Below are 16328 nucleotides of genomic sequence, written 5' to 3' on the forward strand. Positions count from 1 at the left end.
GGTATGGGCACGAGTAAATTTACAATGTGGTTGTGCATATCTGTAGTTTTGCCAGTATTTTGCCTCCAGTACGTAAGCACAAAGGGACAATTTGCACTCAGCTTAGACTCGCGGGTCAGCCATGTACAAATTAGAAATAAGATACACTACGTGTATTTACACACTACGTTCCAATTGCCTTCACCACTGATCCAGTTGAGTGCAGCCATTGTGTGGGGCCAAATATTTTGAAAGGAGAGCATTTATGAGACAAGTGGGCTTCAATTTACATGAAGTCAAGAATGCAGCTGCTAACTAAACACTTATTAATAATTCCACTCACCAGCTGATCAATAGTAGACCAGACACTTACCCGTTGGAAACTACCTCCAACTCCAGCCAAAACATACACAGAATAAATGTGATCATTGAAACGGCCTAATTAACATGTACCTCAATGCAAGGCTAAAATCATCTTGCTTAATATAAAGCTCTTCAAATGCTTCATAAGTCTTTTCCTTCCTTCGACAGAAGTGGACATCCAAGTTTGAATCAACTGCAACAAAAGGCAAACCCGAGGGCAATGGACCTGGTTGGGATTTGAATCGGTGAGTATAATTTTTGCTTTGCGTTATTTGGATTCTGTGGGTTTCAGTGCCTTGGGACCCTGCTCCCGATGTGAAAGGAGCTATATAAATGTAATTTGTTGTTGTGCAATGCCACCCCATTTCCTCTCGCTCTCTACCCCACAAGTGAAATATTACCAAATGTCAGTTCTAAAAGTTTTTCTTTTGTTTATAGACACTTTTTTCTTTTACAAAACCCTCTACCACCAAACGCATCCACCTGTGACAATGGTAGGGTATTACAATTGGTCTTGGGACTTTGGGGGGGAAAATCAAACAATTAACTTGTGCAGTGGGCTCCTCTGGACCTGATGTATGGAATATGTTATGCTAGATCCCCAAACTGGTCATAGAATTAAACCTTCAAAGTTGCATTTCAAACACTATGTCCTCAAAGCACCACTACCAATACTTTGGTTTATGGTACCCTTGTTTGTGAGTAGAATGAGGTAGAATATAGAATCCGCCAATGAGTAACGCCACTTCTCAGTGAGAAACTTGGAATGGTCCAGAGGTTTGTACATCATATAAATGAGGACTAGAATAGAGGGCTAAACTCTGTTTCAAGTAGAGATTACACTGGGCAATGTTCCATAGTAATAGACTTTTATTCAATGTAGTTCTTCTGCAAGACAACAAATTAACTCATAAGTTCAAGTTCACAGAATCTAGAAGCAAATCATTTAGTTACCACGTATGTATAGTTCTTAAAAAGCTCGGAAAATTATCTCACATTAAAATGTCAGCCATGTTTGGTCATTTAAGAAAGGATTTCGAGGTACTGGGGAAAGTTTTATTAGGGAATGCACAAGTTAGAGAAACCACCGTCTCAATACATAAAAAGTTGGGAAAAGAAATTTCTCAATAATATGAACTCAACAGATTTTTTTGAAAGCAAAAACAGACACTTGTCCATCAATCCCTGGAAACCAAATATGGAAAAAAGGTTTTAAAATCAACGACCAATCCCCAGAACCAACTCCCTCCAGCCCAACAGAAAACTCTATTCTCAAAACCAATAGTTAAAAGTATTTGCCTTAGCCTCTAAGTGGCTCAATATGTGTAATTTCTTACGGCAGTAAAAGTCCAGTCTATTAAAAATGCTGTAGCATTTTACATTCAAACTGTTAGCTTGTGGAAAGTATGGCAATAATAATGCGATCTCTTTTTTGATGTGAAAGTAACTAGTAGTTATTGGTGAACGAGGTGGTAACATTTTGTTGAACCAAACAGGCAACTGATTCCACTGTTTATGAGCATTATGTTTACTGTTTTTTTTTATATACTTTTGGGTGACAGAAGTGGAAAGAGTTGTTAGTTGACTGCAAATTTGTAAGAATGTTACAAAAGCAAAAAAAAAAAGTACTGCATTTGCTAACTACAGGAAAGAAAGATCACAGGCAAGNTTTTTTTTAAAGTTACAGCCCTGCAGAAGTTGCACAAAGAACAAATAAAACCAAAGCCGGTTGAACGATTCTGAATGGGTAACTTCTTACCTTGGAATTCTAGAACTACAGAGGGGTCTTAAAGTTATACCACTTTCTTGCATCGATATAGGACAAACCGAAATAGGTTGCTCTCTTCGCTGGAAATCAGTGTTTCTTTGCACCATTATGACGGCAATTTCAATTCAGCCCCAAACAGCTATTTATTTGAAGAGCCTGCATGAATTTATTGACTGATGGGCGACAACCTCAATTTTTCTATAAATATCACTATGTTGTGTACAGTTCCATTTCAACAATTAGAGAAGAGCAAAACTACGGAAAGTAAACAAAGCCGGACTGAACTGTTAATGGAATTATATCAATCATCTTTTTTTTTTATGAAGTTTCAATTGTGTACACAGAAGCATAATTGCAATTAGAAGTCTTAGTAACTGCATTAAGGTTACAATCACCCATCTATGCAGACTCAACATCTCAACTCAAAAAAAAAAAAATGTGGGTTTGCAGGTTATTTTTGTAACGTGCAGTTTTAAGCTTTTTCATTAAGCATTTTTAAACTGTTGGCATCCTATTGCTACTCAACACCCAGCAATCACACACGCAAGTTTTTCCTCATCAAAACACCAAAGCATTCAGCACGTAGGAACACTTTTCATTCCCCCTCAAAAACATCGGCTCAAGTGTTACCTATTATCAAAAGCAAAAACATTAGCAACTGATCGTTTCGAAGTTAAAGGTTATGAAAGATGTCACATAGAGACATAAAATCTACAAGATTTGCTGCTGGTGCACGTTTCCAGGTTTTTTCCATTTAAATTCTAATCCAAGGTTACCAAGAGTGGATTTGGAAAGTTGCAGTGAGAGAGGGAAGGATTTAAATGACAAGTTGGTGCTCTAGGAAGCAAGATGCCTGCACGACACAGCAGTGACAGTTCACAGCAGATCAACCCGGCGATAGTACAGGAGGTAGGCTGTACGTTCAGCAGAGGGCTTCACAACCTGGTACTGATTTATCACTTTGACTAGCTGATCATCGATGCGCAACCATCCATTAAGACCAATGTGGAAGACATCTGTAGTGTAATGCCCGCCAGTCGCACTGTTTCCGTGGTGATAGACAACTAAAAAAAAAGACAAGGCATTGAAAAACATCGTCTCAAACCATCTTAAACTTTGAAATCGTCAATTTTCTGTAGATATAGTTTTATTTTCCAAATGCACACATACACAGTTAATGTCAATAATAAGTAGAGGTATGAACTTTAAACTTTGTATGCTTAGTGGCAGAAAAAAAAAGTGTCAAATGATTTATACTAGAATTTAACATCCAAACAGTTTATATTCAAGACATTTGGGAGTTAAAATACTACCAGATACTTTATAACAAACAAAGAACTTCACAAACTAGTGGGCATCAATTTTTCACATTCATTTCCACTCATCAATTTTGTATTCCACTTTGAAAAAGATGATTCAACATTAGTCTTACACTCGTTCAACCCACAACACTATTGCTAGCCTTAAACAGCAAACTAATCGGTTTCAGAATAAGCCATTGTGCCATTCTTGTTAACCCCTAAACAATTTACATTTATATAGCATTTTTCACGTAAAAAGACGTCTCAATACTTCACAAAAAATAATCATTTGAAATGAAGTGACTATTATATAGCTTAAATGAGCTAATTTGTGATGGTAATAGCCCACAAACAATGAAATGTGTAGTTTTTTTTTACGCAACAGTCATATTGACCAGCAAAAACACAGGGTATATGTATCCTGTGAAAGTACTGTCCAAGTATTCAAGTTGTACTATGACAAAAACAGATTACCAAGAACTGTCCTGTTGAGAAATGTACTCACAATATGTTCCATTACCACTGTCCAGGATAACAGGGTAAAACAAAATGGAAAAATTCAACTTGCTTGTACTTGGATTGACCCAAGAGATTTCATTGAGAAATGAAAGCACTGATTCACAGAAACCTTATGCAACGACAGACGATTGAAAAGCATATGGGCAAAGTTAGAATAGTTTCAAGGAAACAAAAAAACCTTCAAGACTTCAAAACAAAGGTTCATGTACCGGGGGTGGGACCAATCAGTGCAAACTACCTTATGAAAGTCATTTCCGTTTAGAATGAAAGTCACAAGATTTGCAACAACATAAGCTTTTTTTAAAAACATTTTAGGACCATGACTTTTGGCATGCCCCAATTATTCATTGTACTGCTTTGTGGTTTCTAACCAAACACTGTTGAGCAGATGTAAGGCAGACTGCACAAACATAGAGACTCTGTACTCACCACAGCAAGCTATGTTGACATTGGGACTAATATGCCTTTATCAGCATATGCTATATTATAACCTTCTGTTTCGAAGTCCAAAGCATACTCAATACTTAGTCAAGCACTGAACAGCTGCGTATTAAAACTGGGGTAAAATCCTGATTATATGAAACTGCATATTAAAGCAGTGTGGCTGACAACTAAATGACTAGAAATTAAGATACGCTTCCCAGTTTGACAAATCTCGGGACAATTACCTGCATGCCTGTTTTACACACATTCTATATTAATACAAAGAACTTCTGAACGGAAATTCAAACTCGCCAAAGGACTAGAAAATTGAAGTACCATCACATGCTATAATTTTGTGAAAACTGGCAATTTCAGTGGAATTCAAATCCCAAGTCAATGCCAGTCTTCACAGCTGGAAGACAGTGTGTATAAAAAAAACAGAACTGCAGCTGAAAGAACAAAACAGCAAACCCTGAATACAAACCCATTCTTTCAGTGTTGTGAATAAACGTCACCTCAATGTGCCTAAATGTTCTACAAACTCAAAAAACTCCAGTTGAGGGAAGTGCGTGCCCAGTGCTGTAAATCATTGCTGCCAGTCGTAAATATGATACCAGTCGTATCATAGCTCCAAAACAGAAATATATTTTGTATTTTAGTTCTTTAAAGCAATAGAGAACATGAAATGGTGATCAGGGATCAACGAATATTAATCAGCGGGACTTCTCTCAATGGTTCTGAGAGCAAACACACATAGTGTGGTACCAAGCCATAAAAAAAACAGGACAGCCAGTGGCTAAATTGCTGGATTGTTCTTAGGTTGATCACAGTCAGGACTAAGGTGAGAATAACATAGGAACAGGAGGAGGCTATTCAGCCCTTTGAGCCTGTTCCGCCATTTAATTAGATCATGGCTGATCTGTACCTCAACTAATCCTTTCAATTCCCCAATTTCTCCCCATATCCCTTATGATGACTGGCGGTAAAATTGTTCAGTGTAAATACTGTCACTGTAAGAACAAAGTAAAATGAAAAACTTTACTAAATAAAGTTACCCTATGATAGAAAATATAGGACCGAGTGCCCAGACACATTATTCAAACTTCACAACTGTATGCAGGCTGGTCAGGACATCCTGACCATGACAAACCTCAACCTTCAATTGAGTTAGACCTCTAATAGCTGCACAACCAAACTGCCTACTTATTTCCTTTTTAAATTTATATAAATAACTAAGTCTTCAAGGCATGTAATAGCACCCAGTTTGCTGCCGGCTCATTTCGTGACTCACAGAATCCGTGCCCAGAAGTCTGTACAGGCAGCACCTTTGTGTTGGTATCTAAAAACAGACCTATAGACTATAAGCATTTTTCAGATATATACTAACTTTTCCACGGAGTTTAACCAGCTTTACAAGAAAGGGCAAACACAAAAAAATTATTTTGAAGGCTCCTCAAAAAGTTTCTCACTTGTCCAATATTACCGTTATATTACACTGAAAACACAAATGGTCGAAAGAGATAATAAAAGGGAACGAAAAAATATTTGATTTGATGCCCTTAGAATAAAATGGATTAAAAGAAAGCAGATTTAGTGGCAGACGCTTGCCAGCCTAGGTGACTTGCCTGTCTTCAGTTTTGTTACCAGAATGCACCAGAGGTATTATCTAGCGGACGAAGGGACTAAAGATCAAACAGACTCCTGACTCATCCCAGGAGAAGAAACACTCCTACTTAGAAAGGCAGGCAATTCCATATCAACCGGTGGCTACATTGACACATTGAAGATATGGAATACTTTACTGTACTAATGTACTGTTTTTCTGTGGTCTGGAAACTTTACAGAACACTTTATCCCTTCCACTAGAACTGCAAAAACAAACATTCAGTTATTTCCCCCCCCCATATGAGTTTAATGCACTGAAAATAATTAAAGGGAAAATAAAGTATCTATTATGCAATCGTCCCTTTGTCTTACAGTTCATGGCCTCTAATAAAAAGATAATTCTCTGATTCAAATATTTGACAGGAGCAGGTCTACCTTTTTTATTTGCTGATGAACGTGTCTGGGTCTTGCTTTCTCATAAAACCATCAACTGGCATCCACAATAGAAATACCTATTACACTCCCATCTCAATTTCTTTAGGAAAATCAAGGCTGTTTATGTAAGAATCTCTGATTCAGCTATGGATTTTCCCCTCTACAGCCTCTGCACTCTCACTTCATACAACTTGCAAACGCAACTTCTTGAAAGGTAGACTTTGTACTGTGTGCTCACTGGAACGCAAAATGAAAAGTAACGTAGTCAGATTTGCCAATAAAGCAGCCAGCCCCACAAGTATTGGGGTAAAGTCACCAATCAAGTGTCTCAGGGGAAAGTGCAGCCTCAATTTCATGATAGTTTGGGGAGCAGCAGGAAGGAAGTGAAAAATAAAACAAAACTCTGTGATCTGAGTTTAAGATTGTTTTGTTCCCCTTAAAAATGTTTATCAATTCCAGTACAGGCTGTACAGATTTGTCTCTTAGCTATCAACCCAATGAGGACAACTTGCTTCTGCTGGTAACTACTAAACAATGCTGTAAACCAGTTATAGCAATTAAGTGGTTGTATTGCTTTTACAGTGCTATGGTTTTGGATGAATTATATCTAGTAGACAATCTCCTATTGGCTAAAGATGTGAAATGTGACAAGCAAATTTCATCAAGATCATGGCTGTGTTCCCAGCCATCAGCACAATGAAAATCAAAGCCACGTTTCAATTTTGTGAGGAATGCTTTCACTTGGTTATTTTGCACTTTTTCTCAATTGTGGATAGAAATTCATGTCTGAAAGTAAAGCCCTAATTCCACCCATTAATCCTACATACAATTGCTTGTAAATTAGCACATCCCACTACAAGCTACTGTCGCCAAACAATAACTGTCCAAGTCCAACAGTATGTAAACTACCATCACCACATGCTTTCCGTGCGTAATTCACTTTGAATACCAACAGTACATCCATAAGAAGAATGTAAGAGAAGCTTCGAAAACATATTCTCTGTTAATCATTGTTTTTCCATATGAGCATTGTCAAGAGTCAAGACGGTTCAATAAACTAATGGAAACTAACACATGGAACAAATGAAGAACTAATCCCTTCTTGTTTTGATATATACCTGGGAGTTTCTTTCTTGGAATTGTATAATCAGCCGCCCCCCCCCCCCCCCCCATTGTAGTTCTGCATAGCATGTTGCTCTAAAATGTTTTAAGACATTATGCAACCCAGATTTTATACAAAAAAAAATTAAATGTGAGACAAATTTCTGGGAGACGGAGTATGAATCATGAGGAAGTTTGTTGGAGCTGGTCGTTTGTTTACTGAGGCCTGCTTTTAACTTGCAACTTCACCGTGACCGACTCAACAAATATATGTGATAACTATTACAAGGTTTCACTGATGCAGATAATAAATCAATGAGGACAATTCTTCATTCCATGTGTAGAAAAAGTAAGCGAGTCAAGAAAAAAAGATAATGACTTCTAATCAATATAGGGTTTAGATTGAGATCAGCAGACACCGCAATGGTTGAAGGCAAGCAATACACTTGTAAATATCTCGATTAACCTCAATGCCTGTGTAAGGAAAAGTCAATCTAGAAAGCACTGATCCAGATCTCGATTAGGCAGGGTACTGGAGTCTCAACTTCACCTGTAGGTAAATGTTGTTTTTAAAAAGATTAAGACATTTCAATGAATTAGAGGCAAATAGACCAAAAGAGTTTCCACCTGCATCAGCAAGACTGCACATTTCTGTGTGATGTTTACTATATATTGTTACTCAGTTCATTTCACCCATCAAGGTTACTGCCAAGAATGCACTACTATTTTATTGGTTTGGTTTGGGTTTGAACCAAGGGCTTAACAGCTCAAATCCAATCCAGACAAGGTTACAAGCCACAGTGCTATCAGGTCCCTTTTCTTTTGATTTTGTTCATTCTTGGAGACTGATTTTCCAAAAGAATCAAGTCAGTGAGTGCTCTGGTTTCTGTTCAAACGAGAAACGTGCTACAATAACAATTACTGTAGCTCCTACCACCATCCCACTAAAAACAAACTACATTAAGTAGAAATGGCTATGTGAAGAACTTTGTGAGAGAGCTTCTTCATCTGAAAGGTACCATACAAATGTAAATTGTTGTTGCTAGTTTTTAAAAATGGCAATTTTTTTGATGCACAGGGATTTTGTTGGAACTTTTTCATTGCAATAAATTAACTCCCAGAAGTTTGGATTTTCAATGAGTAACTATCATCCTAATAAAATACTCACTATTCTCAACAATTAACATACCTGCAAAGAGCCTATAGGTTCTTTGGACTTTGAAAATCTTGCTTTTCACGCCAGGAGAAAGGAGATCTGAAATAAAAAGTGTTGATATTAGTGAAGGATAGCTTGTTAGTCTGACTATACTTTATCACGATAGTTTTTAACATTATATCGCAAACGAGAATAAAGAGAGATTTTAAAATCTAGCTGTTAGCGTGAGAAATTCACAACATTCTCAATTAGTTTTCAAGTGAAACTAATCAAGGGAATGTGGAAAAAAACACCTCAATAATGGTTACGCACAATCTAATAAAATGCAAGATTTATTGTACATGATTCAGTTTCAACACTTGGCTTTGTGTTCTGCCAAAACCCACAATTTCACATTAGTGCCCAAATAAAACTGTCAAACAGAACAGACACACGTAAATCCTGAAGCATCAAAACTTCATGCTTAAGCGTCTGAAAACTCTAAGAAACTGAGCCATTAATCATCGACTTCAGTGTGGGTTTTGTGGGACGGAGAACAAAGACAAAACTATATCCGATACTGAAAGAGAAACCATTATAAATGCGAAGCGGTTATGCTTTATTTGTCCCACGATATTTGGTTTGAAACCAAACCCATCGTAAAAAAGGTGAATGGCTCCTTAAACTAGAACCCGGGAAAGTGAAAAATTTCACTGATAACCGACTAAGCGAGTGCCATAAAGCTAGTCCATAATCCAGACCAAGTTGCTCTACGATTATTGTTAAAACATGCATACAGAACAGTTGTACAAACTTAAATCCATTAACAAAAGCAGTACAGTATTTGTGAGTCCCTTTGATTCTATTCAAGCGATGGGAAACGTGGAAATATTTAGGCATTACAGTCAATAAATAGCCTGCTTTCAAACCTACCACATTCAAATACCAATTTCATTTAATATAATGTACTTAAAATACTCTTCCACCACATCAACAAACATCCTGTTTAAAAAAAAATGAAATGGGAGGGCAGTTTATAATTAATCACAATTATGGTTTTCATGGTTTGCATCAGCTCTTAATTTCTCCTATGTGGTTAGGTGCAGACTACCCTTTACTGGCGCCTGCCTGAGAACTCCCTACCCACATAATTTTGAATAACCACTAATCAAGCGTCACTTCTCCACCTTACCTTTACTTATTTCAAGGTCAATGGGGTAATCAATATTTTTGATCAGTTTCTGGCATCCTCCGGTCTTTTCATAAACAAAGCGTTTAAAATGCAAAACGAGAACAGGAGGCACCTCTTCCAAGGTAACACGGCGACAAATCTCAACCTGAAACAAGAGGAAATCAGTGGCCTCACAAAGGTGGCAAATAAAAGGGATATTCCCGCTTTCTTCCTCTTAATTCAAGTTTCATTAAAGCAATGCCAAATCGCAGGCTAATTTGATCTCAAGTGTTTTGGCACAAAAGAGTATTAATTTTATTTTAGTGTCTGCATTCACTCGTTTCTTTGATAACCAATTAATTGCAGGCAAAAGTAGCCTTCGGCCACCATCTAACTTTCCACAAAAGAACTTTATACTTGGAATCCATGTTAATTAAAAAACTCACATATTATTATTAGATTTTATTACCTCTTGCTTGGTTTTAGTGGTGTATCCCTGGACAGACTCCCTAGCCACCAAGCTTTCCAGAGCATCCTGCACTGTACGAATCTTCTCGGACTGTATATCAAGCTGCAGTGAGAAGAACAGCTGGAGGGTGGCAGATTCCTTGGAACTTTGCTGGTATACTACTGACCTGAGGTAAATATAAAAAGTGATCAGATCATCAAAACCATGCAAACCACCATTGGCATCAACTACATGAAGGTCTTAAATGTTTACTTAAAATGGCAAAGGTTAGCTCAACTGCTGCTATTTGTGTCCTAACCATGCTCATAAATTACACCCGATATAAAATAGATTTTTGACAACCTGCCACCTGATCAGAAAAATCACTGGTAGGATAAATTAGGTGGATCAAAGCTGAATATGGACTACAGCATTAAGAACAAACCTTATTCTTAAATATTGAACAATTCATTAACCTGAGGGTTCAATGGTACATGACACAATGTTTAATGGGGTTTTAATACTACAGTGCTAAATAACTTATGGGGAAAGCACTTTGATGTGCTAAGGCTCTATGTCGAAGTATTTATGAGTGTTTATTCTATTATACTGTCTTAGCTACAGTTTGCAATATTAAGTCACACTGTATGAATACAAACTTTAGCAAAGAATGTTACAAAATGAGATGCAAATTAGTGAGCGTTCTGTCAGTAGGTTTAACTCTAGAACTCCAAAACTGAATCTCAGCAACCAAAATCCTATTGCTGAATTCATACATTTCAAGCCGCATAGGAATGACAAATGGTAGTCAGTACACATAATACAATGCATACACTCCATCTTGAGACAGGCTAGTGGATTAATACAGAATATGGGAAAACAACAAGCCGGACTAGAATTGACCAACAACAGCTTAGTAACTAGTGCCTCTATTCTTTAGAAATGTGATCATGTTCAAAACGCCATCGTCTTTTAAGCTCACTGGGCAAACCAAATCAATTGTCAGATATTTCAACTGATTAACGAACTGTATGAATGCAAAGGAGTCGCTGTACATGTAATTGGTAAGCGACATGAAATGCTACATATCCACGGTCAAAAACATTAAACATTTATCTCACTTTACATAACCTGATAGTCAAAAATAGACAGTCGTTATGAACTACCTGATATGCCCACCAAAGACGTCGGTGATGGGGGTTCGGATAAAGTCAGCCTGGCGAGTAACAGAGATTTTATTTCGGGGGCCAACTTGTTCCCATTCATCTTCACTACCTTCCCCTTGCTCCTCCTGGTTTTCCTCAGTACCTTGTTGTAGCTCAGGGCCATTCAAAACAGCATTTTCTGTAACAGAAAAGGATTTTAGAGAAAGACATTCCAGTTGCGTTTTACCATTCACAGGACAGCACGATTAGAAAATTTATGAATGTTTAAATAGCTCTGTACAACCTCATAATGCATTCATTCAGATTTTAGTGACAAGTTAATATTGAGATCAGGCTGGTAACAGAATATTTATCAGCAGAAAAACGAACTTTAGCAAAAAAAAATCAAAGGTTGACAGATTTAAACAAGTGTTTTTTAAAAAACACATACAAATATCAGATTTTACAAAACCCCAAATAAATCACCATTTAATATTTGATTTTCCAGCTATATTTTTAAAAGCCATTCATATTCAGCAACATACCCGATGTTATGAGTTGCCCTGGCTGGCTACAGCATGAGTAACCATTCAACTTATAGTAATTTAGATGAATCTGAATTAAATTAAATGCACTAAAGACACTTTCGCAACCAGCTTCAAAGTTTTCAGACTTGGAAATCATTTCAGTATTGCTGTAACTCCACAAACACACAGGGAGAAAATACTAAAGAACACTTACTTTCATCCTGAGGAGTAATTAGTTTTTTCAAAGATAACATTTCTTCATGAAGACCGTTTAGGATAAATCCAAGGTACTCCTCGGCATCCTCTTGTCGGCCCTGGCAAGAAATGTAACCCATCAACTAACAGTACAGACTTAAATTAAGAAAAGTAGACAGATAAATTAAGTGAAAACTGTTCATAAAGGTAAGATAAGTAAAATAGGTAAAATTCAAATAAAAAAGGACTTAGGTACAGAAGAGAAAGGGAAATAAAAGAAAACTAATTTGGTTCCACAAAAACGCTTTTTGTATTTGTTTTAGTGAGGGTAGGGTACTGTTACAGTAAGTTAGTGGATATCTGAGCAACAACAAAAAAATACCAAAATTATATTTGTACAACGCCTTTCACGTCACTGGGACGTCCAAGGAGCAGGTTTATTACTACACGAACAGGGACTGTACTGAAACTGTTAGTCCACAGGGCTTTGTGTCTCCAAAACCGTAACAAAAGAGTCAAGTGTGATCATTTTTAGAACCAGCAAATACATAGAACTAGAAAATTACACTCACAAGCACAATTAATACGCTAACTTACCTTTTCAGATAGACTCGACTTGTTAACCGTCAGCAGTCTATAAATGTAGCTAGGTTCGAAGGGAATCCCAGTGCGAATATCTTTAACAATTTTATCGCCAATGCCTTACAAAAAATAGGAATGATTAGAAGTCTTAATGTACAACGTAGGAAAATTAAAACAAATTTCCTTCAAGGCTGTATACTGCAACCTAAATTGCAGGTTCAAAAATACTAAAGAACTTCTGCATTCCAATCTGACGCCATTTACAAACAAGGAACATAGTTCTAATTTAGGAACCCAAATAGTAACTAAATAGTCCCAACTTAACTTACTCAACTACATTTTATCGTACAACTCAGAAATTGAGCTTTCATTAGCTCACTTTCAATCCAGACTTATCTTAGAAAACATATACCTGGTTTTGCCTTGGAAGGTACGGGCATTGTATTGAATTCATTCATCAGTCGAACACTGTAAAAGGCAACACATTTTCAGGTTTAATTTTAAAAAACAGTTGACGACGGTTAAATACACACAAATCAATTTCACCCCAATAAGAAGTAAGCTTGGGTAAAGGTTACTTATTGTTTTGTACTGTATGTGTGACAATTTATTTATTCAAGAATCACGCCCACTTTTTTCTTCCATTTCTCCTCGTGGCGATGACCAAGCTAGAGTGAAGTTTTACATAGTTACAAAGCCTCACACGTTTCATTATACATTACAACAGAGATCACCGCCTAATGGTACCCTGTCCAAAACATTTAGCTGGATATGAGGAGGTTTCACATCAGTAGGTTTCACACTGAGCTCTCAGAGAACTCATTTCACCGTGTTTATATATAATGTTTACAAACGCAACGCTAACTGCCAAAATATTTTGCTCCGCACAATTTTTTCAATTGAATATAAACGTGTGGGATACATACAAGCTGTCAATCATTGGCGTAGAGCTGCGGGGTCTCTGCGTCTCATTAAATATCGGAATGGCCTTCATCAGGTGAAACATGGGTGGGCAAGCAACCAAAGCTTGCAGAGTCTGTCCCACCAGTTAAGGAAAAAGTTGACTGATCACAATGTCAGATATATAGGTAATATTTTCTAAAGGAAGGGTCAAAATACATACTGCATTTATGCCACACTTTTAAACACACACAAACTTATTCCCCCTTTTAATGGCATAATTGTTACACAATGGCCTTTCAAGTTATTTTCAGGGCTATTTAAAAGGATACAGCATTTATGTAGCACCAGTTGCCTTTGTTGATCAGACCTCGCGGTTGCAGAGACACTGGTTTATGTACCAGTTTCACAATCTCCAAAAGTTCTGCAGATTTGAAAAAAGAATGGTAAGATTCTGTGCTCGGACTTGTACTGGAATGTCCCTTACTAATGTGGTCCTTAAATCGAATGTTTTGCATCTTATATCCACGTAGCTCCTTAAAAAAAAAACTAGAGGTTTGATTTGATAAACTTTTGATTTTTGAATAAACTTTTGAATAAACTTCAGGTTTGATTAGGAAATGGCTAAACGAAATTGCGATTTCACACTCCCCTATAATCGACATGTGCCCGCTCCATAGATTTTGTTTCTCGAGATCATTAACTGGTCCAGGGGATGGGAAAGATGCCAACTTCCAGCCCTGACATTGTATTTCAGTAACTCACCACAATGGGAGCAAAAGCAGTACAGAATGCCTTTCACATTCTCATTTTCTTTCTCCACTGCATTCTCTAAAGGGGTGGGGAAACTAAAAGAAAAGCAACAAAGTCCATGACAAGCGGACATAAGTATAAGATAGCCACCAGCAGATAGATCTCAAAGGGTTTAGGCGGAACTCCATTACATTACACAGAGGGTGGTGAGAATGTGGAGCAAACCGCCAGAAGCTGTGACTGAAGTATAAGAGCATCAATATATTTAAGAGGAAACTCAAAAGTATTCCGAAGGGATAAGAATAGGGAAATAGGATACGTGGAGGAACAGCATATCCTGTTTCAGCGCTGTAGTCTTTGTAATTCTATGTAAAATACATCAATGTGGCCAAACATTGCAGATGAAAAAAGGCACTCCCACTCCAAAAACATTGGTTCAGTATATTGAGGGACCACACCTTTTAAGCAGGGTTGGATAAAGTCACTGATAAAAAAAAAATCTTTCAAGCACAGAATATTTAGTTGCAGCATCTGAAGCACTGATATTTACCAACAAATCTAACTTACAAACACAGCCTACAAACAATTGGGAAGGAAATTACTTTTTCAATTGTCACAAAGACGGTGAAACCAACTTCTATGCATTTAGATTCACACGAGTCTTCCTCCTGACAGCCTCCAATTCGTTCAAGACTTAGCCAGGCAACACATTGCTAGGCAACTTAACTGATTTCTTGGTCTCCCAAGGCCATTTTATAGCGAGGTAAGCAGTTATCACAATAACATAGTAACATCATCTCCACAGTTCATTTCGATAAAACGATTTTGCAGTGAAGAATTCAAGGCGACATTTAATTTACTACAAACATAGTAGCCGCTGATGCTTCAGATTTGCCTCAAGTCCATGACATACAATATACTACAATGCATTGCTAAACCCAGCAATTGAACATTGGAGATTCTACTTAATACAAAAACCTGTATTTATATAGTGTCCTTCACACAAGATAGTGTCTCAAGAGTACCGATCTCGATAGGATTCAAATGAAAATAACATTTTACAACAGAAATATACAGCGTCTCTGGTGGTTGAGTGGGTAAAGCTCCTGCTGGTGGCGGTATACAGACCAATATATGCGGTACGTTTCCCAGTCTGTGCTGAGTTAGTTCATCTCAGCCAGTATTTGGTGCCTAAAATTGGCTTCAGAACACCTTGCAAAGTGGAGGGAAAAAAAGGTTCTGCTCCTGAAAGCTATCCAATGACCCCTGGTGGAAACTGTGCACGTGTACGAACACTGAGCGAGAAATGGATTATGCTGATCTGTGATCGCTTTCTCACAGTTGAACAATCTCCTAACACTCACAGAGAGAGCACATACATGAATAGCCACTTGGAGGAGGTAGCGAAGGAACATACTGGAGCATTGAGGACACGAAAACACGGGGGAGGGGGAGGTTCAAGAAACAAACAAACTACACATTTATCTATTTAAAGCACTGCTGGAAATGGTACCATTTCAGACTAAGAATGGATTAAGGATGGAATAAAAGTCTGTTCCCCATTAAGATACAAGAGGTTTAAATGAAGAGTTTGCCGTGGTTCATAATGCAAGAACAACCTTAGTTGCACAGAATTTGGCAGTCTCACTTAAGAGATCAACATGGATGGATAGGGTGGGAAGCGGAGGCTGCTTTCTTCTCCAGCACTGGTGGCTCACATCCATAAAACAAATATTCGGGTTCCTTTTTTTTTTGAAACCTAAACATCTCTGAGGTTTCGATCAGCAGACATTTAACACAACACAGTGGAGCGGAACAACAATAACTTGCATTTATAAAGCACCCTTCAAGCGGGGTAGCATCCCAGAGCGGGACAGCGGTTGTAAGAGAGAAATTGGAGCAGTAAGATCATAGGTGACAAAGGAGGATTAATGAACACCATCGCGCACTAACTGGAGGAAGAAAACGGTACCTCAAA

At 37.6% G+C, this 16328-nt stretch overlaps 1 protein-coding gene across 1 annotated transcript in view; it reads right to left on the reverse strand.

Moving 5' to 3' along the window:
- Positions 1-1197: 1197 nt before the first annotated feature.
- usp10 (ubiquitin specific peptidase 10) overlaps positions 1198-16328 on the reverse strand; it is a 30977-nt gene continuing 15846 nt past the window's right edge. Inside the window, exons 5-14 of the mRNA XM_042340278.1 lie at positions 13930-14021; positions 13624-13733; positions 13110-13165; positions 12713-12816; positions 12135-12234; positions 11415-11592; positions 10270-10435; positions 9822-9966; positions 8684-8749; positions 1198-3174 (exon numbers count right to left, since the gene is read on the reverse strand). Coding sequence (XP_042196212.1) covers positions 2987-3174; positions 8684-8749; positions 9822-9966; positions 10270-10435; positions 11415-11592; positions 12135-12234; positions 12713-12816; positions 13110-13165; positions 13624-13733; positions 13930-14021 — 1205 coding nt within the window. The 3' untranslated portion in view covers positions 1198-2986. The remainder of the gene's footprint in view (positions 3175-8683; positions 8750-9821; positions 9967-10269; positions 10436-11414; positions 11593-12134; positions 12235-12712; positions 12817-13109; positions 13166-13623; positions 13734-13929; positions 14022-16328) is intronic.

This window comes from Callorhinchus milii, unplaced genomic scaffold (assembly GCF_018977255.1).
Source record: "Callorhinchus milii isolate IMCB2004 unplaced genomic scaffold, IMCB_Cmil_1.0 Scaffold14, whole genome shotgun sequence".
Taxonomy (NCBI): Eukaryota; Metazoa; Chordata; class Chondrichthyes; order Chimaeriformes; family Callorhinchidae; genus Callorhinchus; species Callorhinchus milii.